General features: G+C 39.9%; 1 protein-coding gene across 1 annotated transcript in view; it reads right to left on the bottom strand.

Annotated features, from left to right (window-relative positions):
* Nucleotides 1-1,402: 1,402 nt before the first annotated feature.
* The window catches only part of LOC129761799 (uncharacterized), a 34,604-nt gene continuing 13,183 nt past the window's right edge, over nucleotides 1,403-22,823 (bottom strand). The window contains exon 3 of the mRNA XM_055759572.1: nucleotides 1,403-2,241. Within this exon, the coding sequence (XP_055615547.1) occupies nucleotides 1,650-2,241 (592 nt within the window). The 3' untranslated portion in view covers nucleotides 1,403-1,649. The remainder of the gene's footprint in view (nucleotides 2,242-22,823) is intronic.

The following is a 22,823-nucleotide window of genomic DNA, read 5'->3' as shown; positions in this document are numbered from 1 at the left end:
GCAATTATTTTTTAGTATAAAATTTCAGTATTTCTACCAAAACTCGACATTATAATATCAGATTATTTTCAGACCGAATTTTCGAGCAAGATTTTTCATCCACTTGCAAATAACATATTTCTCCGTTACATGGAATATATGTTTGATACAGGAAATATAATAGAATGAATACAGCCCTAAATCGGACAACTCCTTTCTCGAGTTTTGCTCTTATCAACACATTCGGCGATCCATTTTTATTTTTGTAGATAGAAGAAGATATAGAAGTGCGTTTTATCACAATAAAATCCATTTCCACTTACGAAAGAAGATCAATTTCGTTACAGGAAACATCAAATGGACCAACAACGCTTGTCAATGGGTAATTGTAGAACACATGCGAAATGAATTTTTCGAATTATTCCATTTTCCTTCAGAGTTTTCCGAAAATTTTCAATTGTGCATTATTTTTATGGGGCCTTCTCTCCTTTCCAGAGGAGGAAAGGGTGTCATACCATCATAGAAACATTTCTCGTACCCAAAAACCCTCACATCCCAAATTTGGCTCCATTTGCTTGATTAGTTCTCGAGTTATGCAGAAGTTTGTGTTTCATTTGTTTGGGAGCCCCCCTTCAGAGAGGGGGAGAAGTGTCCATAGAAGTGTACCATAGAAACGTTTATCGATCCCTAAAACCTCTACCTGCTAAGTTTGATTCCATTTGTTTGATTAATTCTCGAGTTGTTCAGCACACTCCCCCTCCCCCTCTTTATAGAAGGGAAATTAGTGTCAAACCACCATAAAAACATTTATTGCTCCCTAAAACCTCCATTTGCCAAATTTGGTTCCATTTGCTTGAATAGTTCTCCCCCTTTAGAGAGGGGGAAGGGGTCTCAAACTATCACAAAAACACAGTAGTTTCCGAGTCCATAAGAATCACACAGGCAGACAGACAGACAGACAGAAATCCATTTATATATATATATATATATATATATATATATATATATATATATATATATATATATATATAGGTTTTCTTAATTCTATGGTTACTAAGGTAGAAAAGAATTTAGCTACTTTAAACTTATGTAAATGAGCCTGTACAAATAAATGATTTATGTGAAAATTGAAAAAAAATTAACTTACTATCCGAACGATTTCGCTCTCGAACATCGAACGGACAAAACTGTGATACATCAGCCATGAAAAAACATACATATTGAAAATTTGCAAATTAACTCTCAAACTTAACATTAACAGTTAAATTTCGAAAAAATATCGGGTTGTCAAAGAGACATAAGGTGATACGACGACATAAAAAAGTTAGCTGAAACATTTCAAGACCGAATTGCAAGAGTTGACACTTTCAAACCACACACTCCCCTATTTACAATGTTCGCATACTTTTATGACTCAAAATGATTACGGACTGTCTTCAAAGTTGATTTTATTTCCATGTAAATATGTAAAGTAACATTAAATGTAAAGGACATTAAATAAATAATTAAATAATATCATTTATAAATAATACAAGTGCAAAGTTAAGTAGATTGTATCACAGGACAGACACGACAGACTTGTCAGGTACAAGGTTCTAAAATGTAATCTTTGATCGACACAGATATAAGAAAGGACTATGAATCTAACCTATTCGTTATCGTGACACTGCTTATGGCGACGGGTTTTGCCCGCCATAGGCCATCTGATTAACATCCTTCATGAGATTTCCCTCCAGCCCACTGGAAAAACTTTCGATAAATCCATCGAAGGCTCGTGCCCACCCCGCACTGTACGTGTCCAGAGGGTGGTGGGCATCGACCGGCGGATGGGAAAGCACTTCGTACGTTACATGCTTTTTATGCAGCAATTTCTTGATACCAATAACGGCAGCCAGTAGCAGGGCCAGTTTGCTCACAAGCAGTGCCTTTCCCACCAGCAGAGCCACTCCCTTCAGCACCAGCGCCCCGACGAGACCAGCCTTCATCACGAAGGCCACTAAAATGGGTGCGTAGTTTTTCATCTTGCCACGACCCTCCTCGAGCGCTCGTTTGGTGTCCACCGAGAGTCCGAAATTGAGCTTTCCACCCTCGCCGGATGCAACCACCATGTCCGCCACTCGGAAAGCCTTCCACTTGACGCTTCGACTTTGGATGAAGCGCCATATTTTGTCCGCCACAATGACGCTCAGCTTGTGATCATCGGAGCTGGTGGATCGGCTCAGCACTGACAGCTCTTCCGTGTCGTCCATTGCGTCGTCCGCCCTGTGGAAAGTTAATGATCAAAATATGAGTTTTCTTCGAATGGTATCGAATTTATGCGCAGTTGCCACAAACGACTGCCATGAAATTTTCATTTATTCATTTTTTTTCGATAATGCAGGGTCTTTCAGTTTATACGCTCACGCAAGAAATTTTAATAACTTCTACAAAAGTGGACCAATTTATATTTGCAAAAAAAAAACGAAAATAAGGCTTACTTTAGGACATTTTCGATGTGACCATCCCTTTTTTCGATAACGTGTTTTAAACGGTGATCCAAATTCTTCATGCAGAACTCTAACATTACGACTTCCATGCTGTTGAAAATCCAACTTATTTCTTATTTCAGTTCCTCCAAATTGTGTGGCTTATTAACACATTGCGGACCGCTTACGAGTTTTCTCGTGTTTCGCGTTTCGTCTGTAACCAGAGTGTTCTACACTTGAAGGTTAAATCCTTGGTTTGCCAAGAATCTAACAAGGCCTACCCTGCCCATGATTGCATAGGAGACGTAATCGACAACACCATTAGTGTTGGGAAAACGCATTTTTGTTGTTTTTGGTCTACAACCAATAACCATGCAAATTTCCGATGAAATTATCTGTCCAGTTGAAGGATATTATCGGCAAAAAGAGGACCTAGGTAATTTTGCGGATTATAACATATTTTTTTCCATTTGCGCTTGCGTCTATTTATGCGGACAATTAATCGTTCCAATGACCATTTGTCCGCATGGCTAGACGTAATCACCAGGTTGCTCTGTTTGTAGCGTAGTATTTACAATTCCGATAATAGTCAAAACGTCTCCGTCAGTTGTTATCAGTTGTTATCGGATAAAATCAAAAAGGTTTCAAAGAAATTTAGTGAAATGTCAGACATGTTTGAACTCTACAAAGAATGTGATTCAAATGTAAATGTTGCTTATAGCACATAATACTGACAATTATAGATTTTTGAACGATGTATGAAAGCTGTATGGAACTACGTCTGTTATGTGGACAAACAGTGATTTTTCGGAAATTTTCTTCTTAAAAATTGCTCAAATGTTTTCGAACAAAAAATGTTTGTTTGCATGTTGAGCAAACGTATTACATTGTGTAGAATACAAAACAGCGAAAAAATCGATTTTGTTCATTTTATCGTTTACGTCTCCTATACAAACATGGGCAGTAACGATGGCTCGCCTTCGTCTCATCCACATCGAAGGAAACGATCTCATTCGTGGAATCCAAACAAATGAAGCGTTCAAGTTTGCCCCAAAACGTGCGGTCCTTAATTTGTTAACGTAGCAACGGTTCTTCACGTACCCCCAGAGGAGGTAATCGAACGGACTTAAATCCGGACTATACGGCGGCCAATTCCATCCAAAACAAAGCAGGGAAGCGATTGGAGAAGACGCGACCTCTGAAACGCAGATACAACAACGTTTGAAATTGGACATGGTCATCATGACAGGGAAGACTTCATCTTCCAACATTTCCCGACAGGTAGCGTCAGTGACGCTTGCTCACTTGACGGTTGCTCGAGTAATGTGCGATTCACTTAGAACGTTACAAAAAGAACGTCCACGTTCCGTCAGCGTCTCTATCAATTCACACATGCAGTCTATGCTTGCAGCAGCACCGTCGCGTCAAATGTCATAGGAATGATTTATTTAATGTTATTTATAGTGTCGACACCTACAACAGTTTTAAATTGCAATGCCCTCTTCCGAATCAGCATGCCTGAAATCAGTTCGAAGTTTAAAAAAAAAACAATTAAAATCATTGAATTATATTGAATTATACTATTATATATTTCCCAGCTAGTAGCGAATGATTTTCACTGAGAAAATTTTATCTGGGAGATATATTGGCATTCTTCTTCTTCTTCTTTGTTTTTAAGAGGCTTTAAATTTTGCAGTTCATTCGCCTCTAACATTGGCATTCTCTATTTTGATTCTAACCAAAATCAAAACAAAAGCCGAGACACAAAGTCCAGACAAAAACCCAACGAGCCGTCCGTCTCCGTCAATTATTATTTTCTACACTGAAGAAATAGTTTAGTAAAAGCAGCTACCAAATTTTTAGTAGCAAAAACTTTGGTAAAATATACACATTTTTTGTAAACATTACCAAAATCGCGTAAAAATGATGTCAGACGCAATGAATATTCCTACCAGAAATTCGTATATTTTACTTCATACCATTAGTAAGCTTGTTTTTATTGTCATACCTAACAACTGTCATTTGTAATTTGGAGACGAAGCGATGCGGAGGTAAGCGTTTTGTTTTTATTGAATTTGAATATGTATTCATCTCCCCCGGTAGAGAATTTGTTTTCATATTTTCGGCGGCGAAAATATTGCAAGAAATTTTGATTCATATTAACATAATTGGGGAATGAGAAAGCGGACTCGCTAGCTAAGGTGGGCGCTTTAGAAGGCACACTTTTTGAAAGGCAAATTGCTTATAATGAGTTTTTCCACATTCCTCGTCAGTATACGCTGGTAAGTTGGCAGCGCATTTGGAGTGGTGATGAGTTCGGTCGTTGGTTACACACGATTATCCCTAAGGTCTCGACGAGTGTATGGTTCAAGGGATTGAATGTAGGTCGTGATTTCATTCGTGTGATATCTCGGTTTATGTCCAATCACTACAACCTAAACGCGCATCTCTATCGCATTGGGCTCGCAGCAAACAATCTTTGTGATTGTGGCGATGGCTACCACGATATCGAGCATGTTGTCTGGTCGTGTATCCGGTTCCATGCTGCTCGCTCTCAGCTCTCTAGAGCACTGAGAGCACAAGGCAGACAATCGGATATCCCCGTCCGGGATATCTTAGGTAGCCGGGATCCTGATCTTCTGCTTCATCTATACCTGTTCCTCAGAAACGCCGATGTCAACGTTTAATGATGTTTCCTTCGTTGTGTCCCCGTTTCATATCCCTCCTATCCAAACGATAAACTTTTACTTAGTCGCGGCAATACATACACACACTCTTTACAGATACACGGGCCAAAGGTTGTGCAGTCCACTGATCATTCAACAAGAGCCAAAGGTTGTACCGCTCATGACAACTCTACACGAGCTGATGATTGCGCCGGCTAGTGACCATTCTATCCTGGATTCCTCGAGAAAGACGCACCACGCTATGGGGTACAGACTAGGGGGGCGTTGCTGATTAATGGTCAGCTGCATCCCAATAGGAGGTATCCCGTGTCGGGCACACGTACAGAGCATCGAAGACTGCGACATACCAATTATGAGAACACTTGTAATACTAACCTCGAGTCAACCGCGAGTAATCGGTTACATATTACTAACATAGTCTAAGCAAACATTGTCAAAATATTGAACTCCCGGCCCCGTTAGGCAAACGCCATATGAGCCTTAATAAAATATATATTTTGGATAAAAAAAAAAATATTAACATAATTAACCTGATACCATTTTTTTCTTTTTTAGCTGGCCTTGAAAATTATATGCAGTACCATTATTTACCATAAACAGATCGGAGATAAGTATTGGTTTTTTTACATCATTTCATCAGTCACCTCGGCCGGGTAACTATTTTCATATTCCCGCCGGGGATAAACATCAGTAATATTCCATACATTACAACACAATTGACCTTTTTCCTTGTCTGTACAGCTGGCATCATCCCAGACTCGTAATTCTTGTTTATCAAAAACCATCCAAGCTATGGGATTGAAGGCAACGGTAAGTTTGTCGCTAAGATTGGAATCTTTCTTCAACACATCATCGACCGTAAAAAAGACGGGTGGGTAATATCGGGGACATAACCGGAGTGACGTAGGACTGTACAAAAGGGACAGCTTTTGCTAAATATATATTTTAAATATATTGTTTTATTTTCTTCACCTACATGAATACCTACCTATCTACCTGAAAAATGGATTAGTTTACTGTTTACTCTTTATGAACATGTTGGGGGTTCTGAAAAGAATCTTTGGTGTTGTGTTTTTGCGTTTTTTTTACAAACTTTCTCAATTTTTTCTCACTGTCTTATAGTTGATTCTTGATTTTTTTCCGAAGACTTTGTACTTATTAAATGTTCAACGCCGGGCATCTTTCGGCGTATGCACATATCGTACAATCAAAATGATGGCTGCATAGGTGGTCATCAGCTCATTCACTATCATATATTTCACTATTGAGCACATTACCGTACCTTAAACTGTTTCCGTGTTTCGGAGACGAATGAATTGTAAGATTTGTAGTCTCCGCAAACAAAGTAAATAAAACATGAAAAAGAACCGAGGTTTTGGAGACGAACTCTACGATCCGTCGAGAAATAAGCGAGCTATAAGCGTTCTGAAAAACCAACAGTAAATACAGGGACGGATGACCTTCGGATTAAAGTCCTTTAAAATAAGAACAGAGCAGCAGGAAATACATAGCTCATCATGTTGCTCCTTAGTTATGTTTCTATACAATGCAGATGTAACGTCAGTCAATTTTCAACATCAGTTATCAACCAAAGAAAGCAGTTCTTGCTACCGAGAAAATTCGTGAATGCCATCCTGCACACAATGTGTTGTAATTTGAAGCCACTTTCAATTCGGGAACCATGCATGGGTTTGTGTAAACTGAATGATCAATTTAATAGACCCCAACCACCAATAAGTTCAAGAACAAGCATAAACAAAATAAATCAGTTTATATTATATGTCATATTATGTAACTTTAGAATGCATTGGTATTGTGAAAAACTTTCAATAACTCTTCTTTGAAAGGTTTAATGGCCCTGAAAAGCGCCGTGTTTTACGGTGGCTGGTTTTGCCACCAAAGCAGTCTGTATAAACAAACTTTTTCCTTTTTCTACCTGCTTCCGTTTTGCGATTGCGTTTGCCACTTGCTGAAACTAATTGTTGCCTCCGAACCGAATGTGCTCTGTTCTGTAGGCGGGTTTTCTTATTGTTGTGAGCAGCTTTGCAAGCCAACTCGAGCACTCCGGCGGCCGAAATTCTATAACCGCTATTAGGTATACTGGTGCTCCGGCACCAATCCGTTGATGCGATGTGATGTGAAACGATGCCATACAACCACACTGATTTACGGTTTGAAAGAGAATGATATATTTTTCAGCGGATCCGCGCCTTTTGTACACCGCTAGAGTAGGATAGAGACAAATCGGCAGACTCAGCCAAAGGGGCGAGTCCAACGAGACGAACGAATGAGCGTTAAAAGGCAGCGATGGCAAAAAAAATACATTCATTACGATTTGTTCGCTCGTTGGATTCACATGCAGGCTAAAAAGGGTCCTTTTCAGGATCACAAAATTATCTTTAATCTAAAGAGTTTATTGTTTTGTTATCACTCGATATCCCCATCTTGTTCGGCTAAACCTTCCTGTTTAGCGATTGTGTTTGCCACTCGCCACAGCTTTCACAGTTGGAAAATTTCTTCCCATCCAGCTTGTGACATGTTGTACAGTAAATTATATTTAATGCGACGTGCCGAAACACCACTCAGTGTCGCAATGGAGGCGATTTTAACCTGCAATTGAACATTTGCGATGACAGTGGTACAGTGTCGACTTTCAATGTGGGGTCATGATTTGGATCTATGTTTACAAAAATGTCCAACTAAATATGTCGCATTACATAACCGTCCAATTAGCTAAATGTCGAACTAATTGTAAATTACTGTATTTTCAATCTGGAAACAATTTAAGAATTGGTGAAAATTGAATAATCAGGAAAGTCCCCAACTATCAATAAGCTCACAACAACTGCCAAATCCACATACTCATCAGATCCTGGCAAACAAATTATGAAAAAATCAATTTGTGTTTTATTATTATTTTGGATATTATTATAGAAAGCATTGAACTATATTTCGTAAACTCTTTTTTGAAAGGTTTAATGGCCCTGATAAGCGCCGTGATTTATGGAATTTTAGAAAACTTAGTACTCGTGGTTTTGAAAAAAACCATTTCGAACGCACTCGATGCCGCCTTGTTCTGGATTTGCCACCAAAGCAGATTGTATAAAGAACAAACTTTTTTCTTCTGCTACCTGATGCCGTTTTGCGATTGCGTTTGCCACTCGCCACTCGCTGCAACTGCCTGTTGTCTTGATGTCCACCGAACCGAATGTGTTCTGTTCTAAATGCGGGTTTTCTTATCGTCGCGAGCAGCTTTGCCAGCTAACTCGATCACTTCGGCGGCCGAAACTATATAACGCCGGCTAGGTGGACTGGTGTACTGGAACTAACGCGCTCGGCCTAGCTACCCTTGCGGAGTAATTGGCGAATTCACCTACGGGGAATCGCAGGCTAACACGGTTCGAGCGGGATTTTGCCTTTCCCTTCACTTTTTCTTCTTTGTCATATCCAGACATGGCTGCTTGTGTTGGTTTGTTAATGTGATGTGATGCGAAATGATATGGTGTACGGTTTCGATGAGCATGATCGTTACGGAAGGAAGGAAGGTCTTGTATTATAGAGACTTTAAACTTTTGCAGTTCATTCGTCTCTAGCCTTGAGAAAGGCCCTTTGAAAACTCTACTCTACTCTACTACTCTACTCCAGCGCTACCACCTCCGCCCTCTTGCCTTGAGAAAGGCACTCGATCCCTCGCCGTCCAGCTCGTCCAGCAACGATGTTGTCCAGTCGTTGTCCACACAAAGAATGAACGATCGTGTGGAGGCGATCTGGCGTAGTGGTAACATCCATGCCTCTCACGCTGAAGGTCACGAGTTCAATTCTCACTCCCGACATTCTTCCAAAAATGGAAGTAAAAGTGACGAACCAACCAAATGAGTTGAAAATCACTATAATACAGATGAAAAAAAAAATGAGCACATAGTGCATTTGGACAATGCTTGATATTTCACAATTATTCAATTATTTATCTCAAGAAAAATGAAATGTTATTCATTATGATAGATGCGTAGATATATTTCCTATCTATTGATGCAAAAACCTTTGCGATCTATTGAGAAATGCTCGAGTTATAAGCGTTCCAAATCTTGCATTTTTTCCTACTTGTTCAGTGCCTAGGTTTCCATTTCACCCCTATATCTTCCGGTTAGACGTAGTCCTACGTCAAAAATTGAGGTGAACATACATAATTTATTGCATGTTTAATATCATTAACATATGTATTTCTTTTCTTCATAGGGACACGATAGAACAAAATACGGATGAAACGTGCTAAATCTACCGAGACTCTGCTAATCGGCTACCCCCGTCTCTAAATAATGCAAAACAGAGCGATGCAGCAGGAAGAGGAACGGGAACTTGTTCGAGTACTCGAGATTTTGGAAATGCGTATGAAATTAATGTGGTTGAGGCTGCGATTCAAACTTGCCTCTTGTATGCAGTTTATAAAATAATTGCAACGAGAATTATTGATGTTGTTTATAGGATAAGTTATTAGTATAAAGTATTTTAAGTATGTAGAATTAAATGTAATTAAACACAATATTTTAAATTAAAAATAATTATCAAAAAGTATTGTCATTATCCCTGATGATTACCTCTCACAAATATGAAGCAAAATTTTCACTGATATTGCACAAATGTTGGACCAACAATTCGTAGTTTGTTTGGCATTTGTGCCCACCATTCTTTAACTGTAACATGTACCAATGATTAGTAGGGTAGAAAATGACTAGAGAATTGATAACATGTACCAACAAATTCGTCATATTTACTAAATTTTCCTCTCAGTGTACAAATCTTGCCGGTCGTTTTCGTTGAACGTATGTTGACGGGTCGTTACGTTGCCGGTGTATGTTAATGTTTTCATAAGAAATGCATGGTAGAATAACTGACGTAACGTGACGTAACGGAACGTGAACGTGGCGTGGATGTTGTATGTAAATCGCCCTTAGTATGATTTCACTCAAAATACACGTTCTTGTAAATTGTACAGGGTTTTCCAACTATAAATTCCGAAAGTAAATTGAAATAAAACACACTTAGAATTCGAATTTCGATGAAACTTTTATTTCAAATTAAAGTTTGGTTTTGCCATTATGTGTGAAATACAACATCATTCAAATTTCCACCTAGGGCTTCCTCACACACCTTGATCCGGAGCAGGTAATTTTCGATGACGTTTCGGCACATATGGGGCGGTATCTCGGTCATAACTTTACGAATGTTGTCTTTCAAATGTTCAAGAGTTTGCGGAGAGTTGGCATAGACACGGTCTTTCGCATAACCCCACATAAACAAGTCTAGCGGGTTCAAATCGCATGATCTGGACGGCCAATTGGCATCACCAAAACGCGAAATTATGCGTCCCTCAAATTTCGTTCGCAATATGGCCATGTTCGGTCGTGTTGTGTGACACGTGGCGCCGTCCTGCTGAAACCACATGTCATCCGTATCCATATCTTCAATTTGTGGCAAAAAATTATAGGAGGTTGTGTCCAAGATACGACCGCATTGTTGACGTAGAACTAAGCTGTTATTTTATATAAGTCGCTTGTTTATACCTTCGGATATTATTCTATAATGCTGATAAATTTTAGAAACAACTGCTTTGTAGAATAAGCTCTGAAATGATTTTTTCATTGTAGAATCAGTTGACGATAATTGATTTATGATTCATTCTTGCCCTCGCAAAACAATCGTATGTCGCAATTTATTTCATGTCAATGCATTGAAAATTTACCTCGAAGGCTATTCCGGTGGCCTTTTTTGAAATTGACATTGACTCGGCTACAGTCGATTATATACATGTTGCAGCAGCACCATTATTCCATATCTCATAACTACATCAATATATCTTTGGCACCGCATGTAAACAACAACAATGACAACACTTGCAAGCATCAAATATTATGCTAGATGTTATTTAGTATTGCCTGAAAGAAATCGCACCTCTAGATATCGTTCGTACAAACTAAGCGTAAACCAAGGGCCAAACAAGCGTTCACCATAGCATGCATACAGAGCCATACATTGGTGGCTTGAAACTACTAGCAATATAAACATTTCTCATCATTTTGCGCTATTCTCAAAAGAAACGCTTCTGTTAACATTACTGGCCTCGAAAAGAGTTGCATTACTTTCTCATGCTCGAGAGAAGCGCAGCCGTCACCCTTAGTGGAGGAAGTTTTGCTACTGGCAAGCAAAACCTAATCACATACAAAATTCGAGAACATTTACTTTCTCGATGACTAAACAAGAGAAATAAACTCTTTTTGTTAATAACAACCTCGAAAACAGTAGCAATGCTTCATTATGATCAATATTAGGGCAAATGCAATCCTAGTTGAAGGCAGTTTTGCGACTGGCACGCGAATCCAAATAACTTATAACATTCCAGTAAGACATTCAAGATGCTTGGTATTCCCAAATAATTTTCTGGTGCACAACCTTAACGTCTGCTTCGCCATAACGTAAGTTTAATGCATTGATGCATTCTCAAAGGCACCAACGAAGCCCTTATGAAGACGGAAAATAAACAATGTTAACTGCTTGGAAAAAGACTGAATTATACCACACAGCTTGTACTCTGCTGTAACACCCATCGATGCGAATTCGCTGATGAGTTTGTCAAGAGCGACCGCCTTCGCCACCAGCGGGGGGAGCTTGATTTTGGTTGCTGCCTGTGCGTTTACATTTTCGACCGACGCGCCGAAATCGCCTACTTCGCTGTTTTTTTTTTATCCAAAATATATATTTTTATTAAGGCTCATATGGCGTCAGCCTAACGGGGCCGGGAGTTCAATATTTCGACAATGTTTGCTTACAACTATGTTAGTAATATGTAACCGATTACTCGCGGTTGGCTCGAGGTTAGTATTACAAGTGTTCTCATAATTGGTATGTTGCAGTCTTTGATGCTCTGTACGTGTGCCCGACACGGGATACCTCCTATTGGGATGCAGCTGACCATTAATCAGCAACGCCCCCCTTGTATGTACCCCATATCTAGCGTGGTGCGTCTTTCTCGACTCGAGGAATCCAGGATAGAATGGTCACTAGCCGGCGCAATCATCAGTTCGTGTAGAGTTGTCATGATCGGTACAACCTTTGGCTCTTGTTGAATGATCAGTGGACTGCACAACCTTTGGCCCGTGTGTCTGTAAAGAGTGTGTGTATGTATTGCCGCGACTAAGTAAAAGTTTATCGATCGGATAGGAGGGATATGAAACGGGGACACAACGAAGGAAACATCATTAAACGTTGACATCGGCGTTTCTGAGGAACAGGTATAGATGAAGCAGAAGATCAGGATCCCGGCTACCTAAGATATCCCGGACGGGGATATCCGATTGTCTGCCTTGTGCTCTCAGTGCTCTAGAGAGCTGAGAGCGAGCAGCATGGAACCGGATACACGACCAGACAACATGCTCGATGTCGTGGTAGCCATCGCCACAATCACAAAGATTGTTTGCTGCGAGCCTGTTGTTCGGTGCGGTGTCACATTCGCGAAGGCTCGGTTCAGTTCGAGCGCTTTTCACTGCACCAACACCGCGTACATCATTAGATGACGCTTACCTCGTAATTTTATTGCCCCTGGCAATGCGTTCGTTTTTTGCAGGGCTCGAGCCTGTCTTCCTATTCTTCTTGTTCATCGCACACTACGCGAAGCGTCCAATTTATGACGCGGAAAGAAGAACTGGTGGGTTCCAATCTTAGATCGAAGCGCAGCGAAAGCAAAGTGAACTGGATTACTCAACAGTCCGATGCCGAATAAAAGTTTGCCTCAGCGAGATCCACTGTTTATAGTCTAGGCAAGTATTCCCCTTCATTCTTCTTCTTTTCCTTTGTTCACGGAGACTTTAAATCCTACGATTTCCCCTCCGTTGGTCGTCGATAAGTTGCTCGTTATTGACGGCTCTGTTCGGGAAAGCACACAAATGGACAGAACAAATGTATGGGAAAATAGAAACACTTAAAGTTTTCATGAATTTTAACCATTTTCTAACCAGGGGATTCTAATGTATGGCATATTAAACAAATCTTACGGAATTTCCGATTCGTTTAGTATGTAAATCGACAAAATCCGTTCGCGGCAAAAATAGTTATTAACTTTAACTTTATTTCATAAAAACGTGACCTGTTTTCTGATTTGGTACCCTTAATGAAAGACGTAGTTCTACGTCAAAAAATCGGTTAACATGCGGCCATAGCGCTCACCATTCACAGTTACCGTCTCGCCATCCTCATTTTCAAAGAAATACGGCCCGATGACTCCACCAGACCATAATGCGCACCAAACAGTGACTTTTGGCGGATGCAATGGCCTCTCAACAATCACGTGGGATTTTCTGAGCTCCATATACGGAAATTTTGGGTGTTCACATAGCCACCGAGCTCGAAATGTGCCTCATCGCTGCTGTTGTTCGTTCACCCAATCGACGTATGCCCGACGCATTCCATGGTCACCACGCTCTAATTTTTGTACCAGTTGGACTTTATATGGATGTAGGTGCAAGTCCAAATGCAAAATTCGCCACAATGATGTGTTTGACTAGCCCAATTTCTGAGCACGCCGTGGAATCGAAACATTCGGGTCATCCTCCACACTGGCAGCAACAGCAGCAATATTTTCGACCGAACGCACATTACGATGATGCACAGGTTTCGCAATATCCGCTACGGATCCAGTTTGTTCGAATTTACGCACTACATTAGCGATTGTGTGCTCTGTAGGCCGTCCATGACGACCAAAATCCGTCCGTAATGCTCGAAAAACATTTGCCGGTTTTTCATCAATTATACTATAAAAATTTAACAAAATTAACACGTTGTGCGATGCTAAAACGATCCATATTGTAAAATGGCAGACATTCAACTAACGATTTAACGCTTTGGTTGACAGCTATGTCAAACGGTTGTCAGCGCAGGGCTGTATACTTTCGGAAGCCCGAAATGGAAAACCCTGTACATCTTGGCACTGAAAACAATCCGAACAGACTGAACGAGTAGCCGAATATTATCGTCCCGAAGTGGGGAATGCAGTGTTACCATCGACGGAGCGAAAAAAAATATTATAAGGAGCTATTCGATTTTTTTTTGCGTGAGCGTTTAATCTGAAAGACCCTGTAATAGATGCCCTCGTTCGCTTACGCATAAACGGTTAGCTGCCCGGAAATGACTTTTTCGCGGATATTCTTCATATAAACTGACTGAAAACAATATTGCTCAAGTGCACACACCATTTGGGCAATATTGTTTCCGATGAAACAATACTTCTATAGATTTCTTGAATCATTGTCTCAGCAAAATTGCATGAGCTATTATACAATTTGCTTTCCCAAGCAATCATCTGAACCACAAAGAACTATAAAGCATTGTTAGTAGCTCTGGTCCAGATTTGGTAGAAATGTTATGACCTTAACCTTGCTTTTCCCAAAAAAGGCTGATTAGAATCATTGATTAGAAAATGTTTGTACACATTATTGAATTATTTTTTACCCCCTGTTGGGCAAAAATCAAGAGCCACCCAAAGAACACACGCTTCAAACAGCATACTTATAATTGTCTCAATGTTCCTACTCCAGATGACAAAAGATTCTTTTTTGATCTTCAGCATAAATGTCACAAAAAAAACATTAAAGCACATGAGAAACCTTTTCCAGAGCATTCATTTTGTGCCTTCATGGAATCATTTCATTATACAGCCAAAACTTTTATTTTGTGCCGGGTATACTGCCGTTCTACGCATAGTTGTCCCATGTTCCAAAATCAACAACTGAGAAAAACGCAATCAAAGTTTTCTCGCATATTTGTCTACCAAAAGCTTTAAGCATTTCAATTTAGCAACACACCGGGTTTTTTAGAGGCACTATACTATTGTTTAATGAAAAGTGATGAGATCCCCTCACTAAGTCAATCAAGCTTGATTACGGGTTTAAAAATTCATGGTGGGACTGTTATGCCTAGAATATCAACATGGGACAATTGAACTTAATGTTGTTTTTTCATATACTGGGAACAAACAATACTTTTTGTGTGTTTTGACGTAGGATTACGTCTTTCGGGAACATATTAGGGGAACAAATTGAAAATCGAAAAACGAGCACATCGTGAAAATTGTCCAATTTCAAACGCTTATTACTCAGTTATTTCATGATGGATTGATGAAATTTTTGCGTCAATCGATTCCGGCACTCCATAACAATTTTTTATATTGAAGAAAATAATATATGTCATGAAACTAACTATCGAACAATTGAAAAATCTCAACTCCTATACCAACAGAAATATCGACTTCTGATTGGTCGAAATTGACGACACATGCAGCGGGTCTCTAACAGAGACATCAAAACCAAGCTGCCTGGGAGAAATCGGCATTGCAAATACATGAAAGTAGGGGGAACTTTTGTTCCTACCGAAATTTATTCCCTAACAGAGACATCAACAATCTGAACAATCTGTTCACGTGGGCCCTCAAGCTGGGTATCGAATTCTCTACGGAGAAAACTGAAATGGTCGTTTTTTCTAGGAAGCACGAACCCGCCCAATTCCAGCTTTACCTATCCGGCAAAACGATCCAACACTCTATGTTTTTCAAATACCTGGGTGTATATTTTGATTCTAAATGTACCTGGGGGAGACACATTGCGTATTTGAAACAGAAATGCCAGCAAAGAATCAATTTTCTCCAAACAATAACCGGAACATGGTGGAGTGCCCATCCAGGAGACCTCATTCAGTTGTACAAAACAACGATATTGTCAGTGTTAGAATATGGCAGTTTTTGCTTCCGATCAGCTGCCAGGATTCATATTCTCAAGCTGGAGAGAATACAATATCGTTGCTTGCGTATAGCCATGGGGTGTTTGCATTCGACACATACGATGAGTCTCGAAGTTTTGGCAGGAGTACCCCCGCTTACTCTTCGGTTCACAGAATTATCCTACAGATTTCTCATCCGTTGTAAGATCATGAATCCATTGGTGATTGATAACTTCGAAAATCTACTCCAACTGACTCCTCAGTCAAGTGTTATGTCTTTATACCATGAGTACCTTACCCACGACGTGCACCCTTCACCAGGCATCTCCAACCAAGTTTGCTTCCCATACTTTTGCAATTCCTCTGTCATTTTTGATCTGTCCATGCGACAAAAAATCCATGGAATACCAGATCACCTACGCTCCAATGTTATTCCGTCGATATTTTCGGAAAAATATGGGAAAGTTGGATCTGATAAAATGTTCTTTACTGACGGTTCATACATAAATGGGTCCACTGGCTTCGGCATCTTCAATGAAAATTCCAGTGCCTCTTTCAAACTCAAAGATCCTTGTTCCGTGTATGTCGCTGAACTGGGTGCGATATACTACGCACTAGGGATCATTGAAACATTGCCCATCGACCATTATTTTATTTTTTCAGACAGTCTCAGCTCAATAGAGGCAATCCGCTCAATGAAAGTTGATAAACGCTCATCTTATTTCCTAACAAGAATAAGACATCTATTGAGTGTTTTGGTCGAAAAATTATTCAAGCTTACCTTAGCATGGGTTCCCTCTCATTGCTCGATTCCGGGGAATGAGAAAGCGGACTCGCTAGCTAAGGTGGGCGCTTCAGAAGGCACACTTTTTGAAAGGCAAATTGCCTATAATGAATTTTTTCACATTCCTCGTCAGGACACACTCGTTAGTTGGCAGCGCATGTGGAGTGAAGATGAGTTCTGTCGTTGGTTACACACGATTATCCCTAAGGTCTCGACGAGTGCATGGTTTAAGGGATTGAATGTAAGTCGTGATTTCATTCGCGTGATATCTCGGCTTATGTCCAATCACTACAACCTAAACGCGCATCTCTATCGCATTGGGCTCGCAGCAAACAATCTTTGTGATTGTGGCGATGGCTACCACGATATCGAGCATGTTGTCTGGTCGTGTATCCGGTTCCATGCTGCTCGCTCTCAGCTCTCTAGAGCACTGAGAGCACAAGGCAGACAATCGGATATCCCCGTCCGGGATATCTTAGGTAGCCGGGATCCTGATCTTCTGCTTCATCTATACCTGTTCCTCAGAAACGCCGATGTCAACGTTTAATGATGTTTCCTTCGTTGTGTCCCTGTTTCATCCGATCTATAAACTTTTACTTAGTCGCGGCAATACATACACACACTCTTTACAGATACACGGGCCAAATGTTGTGCAGTCCACTGATCATTCAACAAGAGCCAAAGGTTGTACCGCTCATGACAACTCTACACGAACTGATGATTGCGCCGGCTAGTGACCATTCTATCCTGGATTCCTCGAGTCGAGAAAGACGCACCACGCTAGATATGGGGTACAGACTAGGGAGCGTTGCTGATTAATGGTCAACTGCATCCCAATAGGAAGTAGCCCATGTCGGGCACACGTATAGAGCATCGAAGACGCAACATACCAATTATGAGAACACTTGTAATACTAACCTCGAGCCAACCGCGAGTAATCGGTTACATATTACTAACATAGTTGTAAGACAAAATTTGTCAAAATATTGGACTCCCGGCCCCGTCAGGCTAACGCCACATGTGCCTTAATAAAAAATATATTTTGGAAAAAAAAAGAGACATCAAAACCAAGCTGCCCGGGGGAAATTGACATTGCAAATACAGTGGAACCCCGATTATCCGCGAGTGGATGATCCGCGGTGCGGATTATTCGCGACAGCGAGTTCCATAGTAAATCAATGGGCCTTCCCGGAATTTGTCAGTAAATGCACTGCATGCTCATGCACTTTTGTTTTGATCATGGCTTTCACATTATCTGACCACTGGTGTACACGTCCTTACCGATGAATAGTTTAACGATTTCTGTATTGATAAAACATAATTTTCTGCTGAATTATCTTTTTTTTCGTGTTTGGAACTCATTTTAGTACTTTATTGCGATATCCACGATTTTCGTTATTCGCGGTGATCTAGCCGGACTATACCGCGGATAATCGAGGTTCTACTGTATATGCAAGTCAGAGCCATTTTTACATTGTAAGGTGAGTGATACGATTAATTCTAGCAAAAAAAAATGGGTGGGCTATATCTATGATATAACCGCAAGGTTCACGTGGGACTATCTTATCGTACCAATCATTTGTTTGTATTGATTGAATTTTTGATTGAATGAAACAATTCTCGAATTCAATTGAATTCAATATATTTACTTTATGAGTAAAAAGATTGTGTAATTCCATGTAACGTCAATTCATCCATTGTGATAGATTATGTTCTTCGTTACAAGTAAATTTAATGACAGTCCTTCTACGTTTGGTATGATGCCTAGGACAAAATATGCGAACGGAAGAATTATCAAACGATTATTTCATTTTACGTTTCCTTCTGAAGTTTGCATCTCTCAAGTGCTTCTTCTTCTACTTCTTGAACCGCGAATTTGCTTGATTTGATGAACTTCAGGCACTCAGTTTCGATTTTGACATTATACGTCGAACGCATATTGTTTAATCAATAGGCGTCATCGCAGCAATTGGTTATCAACATCTTGCCTAATCATCAAATAGTATGCGTAGGAATTCAGTGAGCAGAAGATATGAAGGCATGTCCTTCAATGCAATCTCGAATAACCGAGCCAAAGCGTGGTGTTCGTACCCACTTTTGTAATCCGTGTTAGGAAAACACTTTTCGGAGTGCAAAAAAAAACATGCGAGTGCAGAAGTAACTTCGGAAGACCGTGTTAAGGAAAAATATTCTAGTTTACACAAAGGCAAGCGAGTACAAAAGTACTCGCAGTTTGCATTTATTTGCAGAGCCGATTTCCCCAGACATCTTGTGTAAACACATTTCAGTCGGAACAAAAATGCCCCAGACTTGCATGAATTTGCAATGTCAATTTCCTCACCTTAGTTCTAAAGTCTGTGTTGGGGAATCACATTTCAGTCGGAACAAAAAAGCCCCCGATTTACATGTATTTGGAATGCCAATTTCCCCACGTTCCATGTATTTGAAGTCAGTGTTAGGGAAACACTTTTCAGTCGGAGCAAAAATACCCCCGACTTTCATGTATTTGCAATGCCGATCTCTCCAACGCTGCTTGGTTTTGAAGTCTGTGTTAGGGAATACATTTCGGTGAGAACAAAATCCCTCATACTTTCATGTATTTGCAACGCTGATTTCCCCAAAGCTGCTTGGTTTTGATGGCTGTGTTAGGGAAACCGTAAATCGGGCCAATCGAAACGATGCAGTTAGGGCGTTTAGATAACGCTTAACATTTTACAGTTATTCAATTGTTCATCTAATGAAAAATTACATTTTATTAATTGCGATAGAAGCGTAGAAACATTCCCTATCAATTGATGCAAACATCTCTCCGATCCAGTAAGAAATGTTCAAGTTATAAGTATTCCGAATATTCAGATAGCCTAACGGAATCCTACGTGAACTATGCGGTCGTGTCTTGGACACAACCCTCCTGTGACTTTTTCCGAAAGATTATGCATTTTTTTTTTGAAAGCTGGGAACAAACTATATGTTTTTTTTTGTATTTTTCCGTAAGACTATGCATAAAAACAAAGTTGTATAAAAAAAAGTGAAAATCGTCAAAAAGTAACATGGGACAACTATGCATAGAACGGCAGTATAGGGATCGCACAAAAAATTGTGCGAAACTTCACCGGTAGCTTTAAAAAATCGTGTTCGGAACACAATTTAAATAAAACCTTTTTTTGTGCGGTAGATAGGGACCGCATAAGAAAAGTTTCCCTAAAGAAAATAACTCAAATCCACGCCGTTCGATTTCCCTTTGTTTCCCTGCTTTGCGATGGGACAGTTTGCCTTTTCGGTTGCACGTGGCTGTGTTGTGCTTTTAGTTGCATGTCGAAACTTGTTGCTGTCAAAAATCATGTCATGCGCAACTTAGAGCATTTGATGGAATGATGGGTGATTTCAGAAGTGGATAATTCAGACGCAAATATGCTTTATTCGCAAAAATAAAAAAATGGACGATAACTTCGTCACATATGCTTCTTTTCCGCATAAAAAAAACGCACAAGAACAACAACCGCACAAACAAAAAATCGCATAAAAAAACCGCACAAAAACAGGTTTTCCCGTATAAGTTAATTGAAACAACATTATTATAAATTCAACAACTAGTATCTTCCAAAACACATCTCGGCTGAAACTTGAGCTATCGTATGAGCCACGGGTTACAGTAGGATAAGTTGAGGTGATTTGGCCTACCCATTTATCTCGAGAAGTACTGTTCTGAATCATATTTCGGACAAAATCATATTTTGGATACTTTCTTCTAATATCTTGAAATGCTTAATGCACTGATGACATAACTATAAAATTAATATCACGATTGCTTCTTTGGAGTAATCCCTTGGTTTCACTATCATTCCATATGAGAACTACATATGAATTTTCACATAATCGGCAAAAATCTGACAACAGTACTCATTATCGTTTGTGTTTGACGTTTGCTTAGCGTGAGAACGTGGAATTTACCCGTTCATAAATACACTCATCAAAAAATTAGAGGAACAGAATGCGAAGTTGGAAATTTTAAGTGATTTTTTGGCATGCTGTATCTTCGTGAAACGCATATCGATGGAAGGCGCATCATTTTGAAGCTACAACTTTCAGGTATTAGAATATTTTACGTACATATTTTTATCTTGGTGGTTTATTTTTATAATCAATCAGCTTTTTTTAGTTCCAACAACGTTTCTGTAGGACCTTCTCACGCAGAGATAAAGGGTATGTCACATCGAATTTCATCACGGAAAAAACGCTGTAGAAATTTAATTTTTAGGAATTATATCTTCAGCTTTCGCTTATAATCAGATAAGAGTGTATAGATCACGTTGGCCATGCTTCACTGTCAATTTTTCGTAAATATGGAAAAATGTCGTCGAACGAAAAAGAGCGTCGTGAATTAATCCTGTGCACTCATTTCGAGAATCCGGAGTTGTCACATCGGGACATCGGTAAGATGCTGGGAATCGTCCAATCCACGGTCAGCAGAGTACTAAAACGATACTTCGAGAACCTAACCATCGACCGAAAGGTGAAGAACGGCAAAAATGGATGCTCCGTCAGTGAAAATGATCACAAGCGCGTAGTTAAGCAGTTTAGACGTGATCCGAGAAGTTCGGTCCGGGATGTCGTCAATAAGCTGAATTTGTCAAGTTCATTCGTCCAGTGGACCAAGCAGCGAGAGGGCCTGCGTACATACAAGGTTCAGAAGGCTCCTAACCGCGACGAAAGGCAAAACATGGTGGGGAAGACGCGATCCCGGAAGCTGTACACCGAAATGCTGACGAAGCCGCATTGCCTGGTAATGGACGACGAAACCTACGTCAAAGCGGACTTTCGTCAGCTGCCGGGCCTGTTGTTTTTCTCCGCAGAGGACAAATTCAGCGTTCCGGAGGAGATTCGCAAGCAGAAACTATCCAAGTTTGCCAAAAAGTACATGGTGTGGCCAATGTTGGTGATTGACGAGAGAATCGACGAAAGCATCCAACTTTTTTCAGCATGTGAAAACAACTTCTTCAATCAATGTGTTCGTCTCGCATCATACGATACCACTCAGTGAGTGAGCGAATCCAAACATGTGGTAGACAAGTTCATTCTGTCTCGTAAGTAGAAAGAACAGCAGGTCTGTCGACCAATGATTCGCTCTCCGTCGATCGGATTTGTGTGCGGATGAGACAGAGAAGGATCGCCAAGCGATAATTTTCCCGTGATTGTACTCATTTGAACAATTATCATACCGACAGCAAGCGTTTTAAGGGCCAATGCAGCAAATGTCTGTATATTGTGATGCATACCGTACAAATATTTATAAGCAGGGAACAAAGCGGCGATTTTTATTCGATCAGTTGTTTTTGAATGTCCCCTACTTATTCTTAAAATTTATCAGGTGTAATACATATTTTAGATTAATGTGGGCTGTTATGATTTGTAAATGCTTGTGGTACAGTAGTTTGCTTCCGAAGAATAGCAGCAGAAAGGACATTGGAAAACCGCCAGCAAGTAACTTTTACCGACCAAAAAAAAGGGGTTGGTCTATACAACTAGTTTCGATTATCTGCAGTAAATTTATATACGTTGGCAATTCCAAATTTAAATGAACATCGATTTAATATTTAAACATACCTAATATGATAATTTAATGAAACATGGATGTAGTTAGGATGAGCAGTGTCTGTTTAGTATGTTTTAATTCGGTTGTTGGGGTAGGAGTGTTGAGATTGTTGCAAAGAATACAAAATAAGTGATTAATCTTTGAATCCGCTTGGATAGTCCTTCGATTTATTGGATTCTCAAAAGATGTCTATTTCGCGTCTTCATATGTTACGATATTATCGCAGAATAGATTTAATTTAATTTAATTTTTTTCTTGCAAATTATTGTTTATTTTGGTTTAAAAATAAATTCATGAGTAACGATGTGCATTAGAGTGAATGAATGAGAATGGTCATCTCAAATTTACGAATGGGACTTCCTGAAAAAAAATGATTACCTCGAAAAAATACACCATACAACATTTTAGCTCATTCAGACTTTACTTACTGTTGTCGAAAAGACGCCAAAGTTTGAGTCTTCCGAAAACCATAGAATCACCGTTCATGCGTTCATGCGTTCATGCGTTCTGCTACAGCCGACAACGGGATCAATGGAATCATTCGGTACCTCGTC

This window comes from Toxorhynchites rutilus, chromosome 1 (genome assembly GCF_029784135.1).
Source record: "Toxorhynchites rutilus septentrionalis strain SRP chromosome 1, ASM2978413v1, whole genome shotgun sequence".
NCBI lineage: Eukaryota > Metazoa > Arthropoda > Insecta > Diptera > Culicidae > Toxorhynchites > Toxorhynchites rutilus.
Note: the sequence above shows the minus strand (reverse complement) of the source record. Positions and strands in the feature narration are given on the sequence as shown.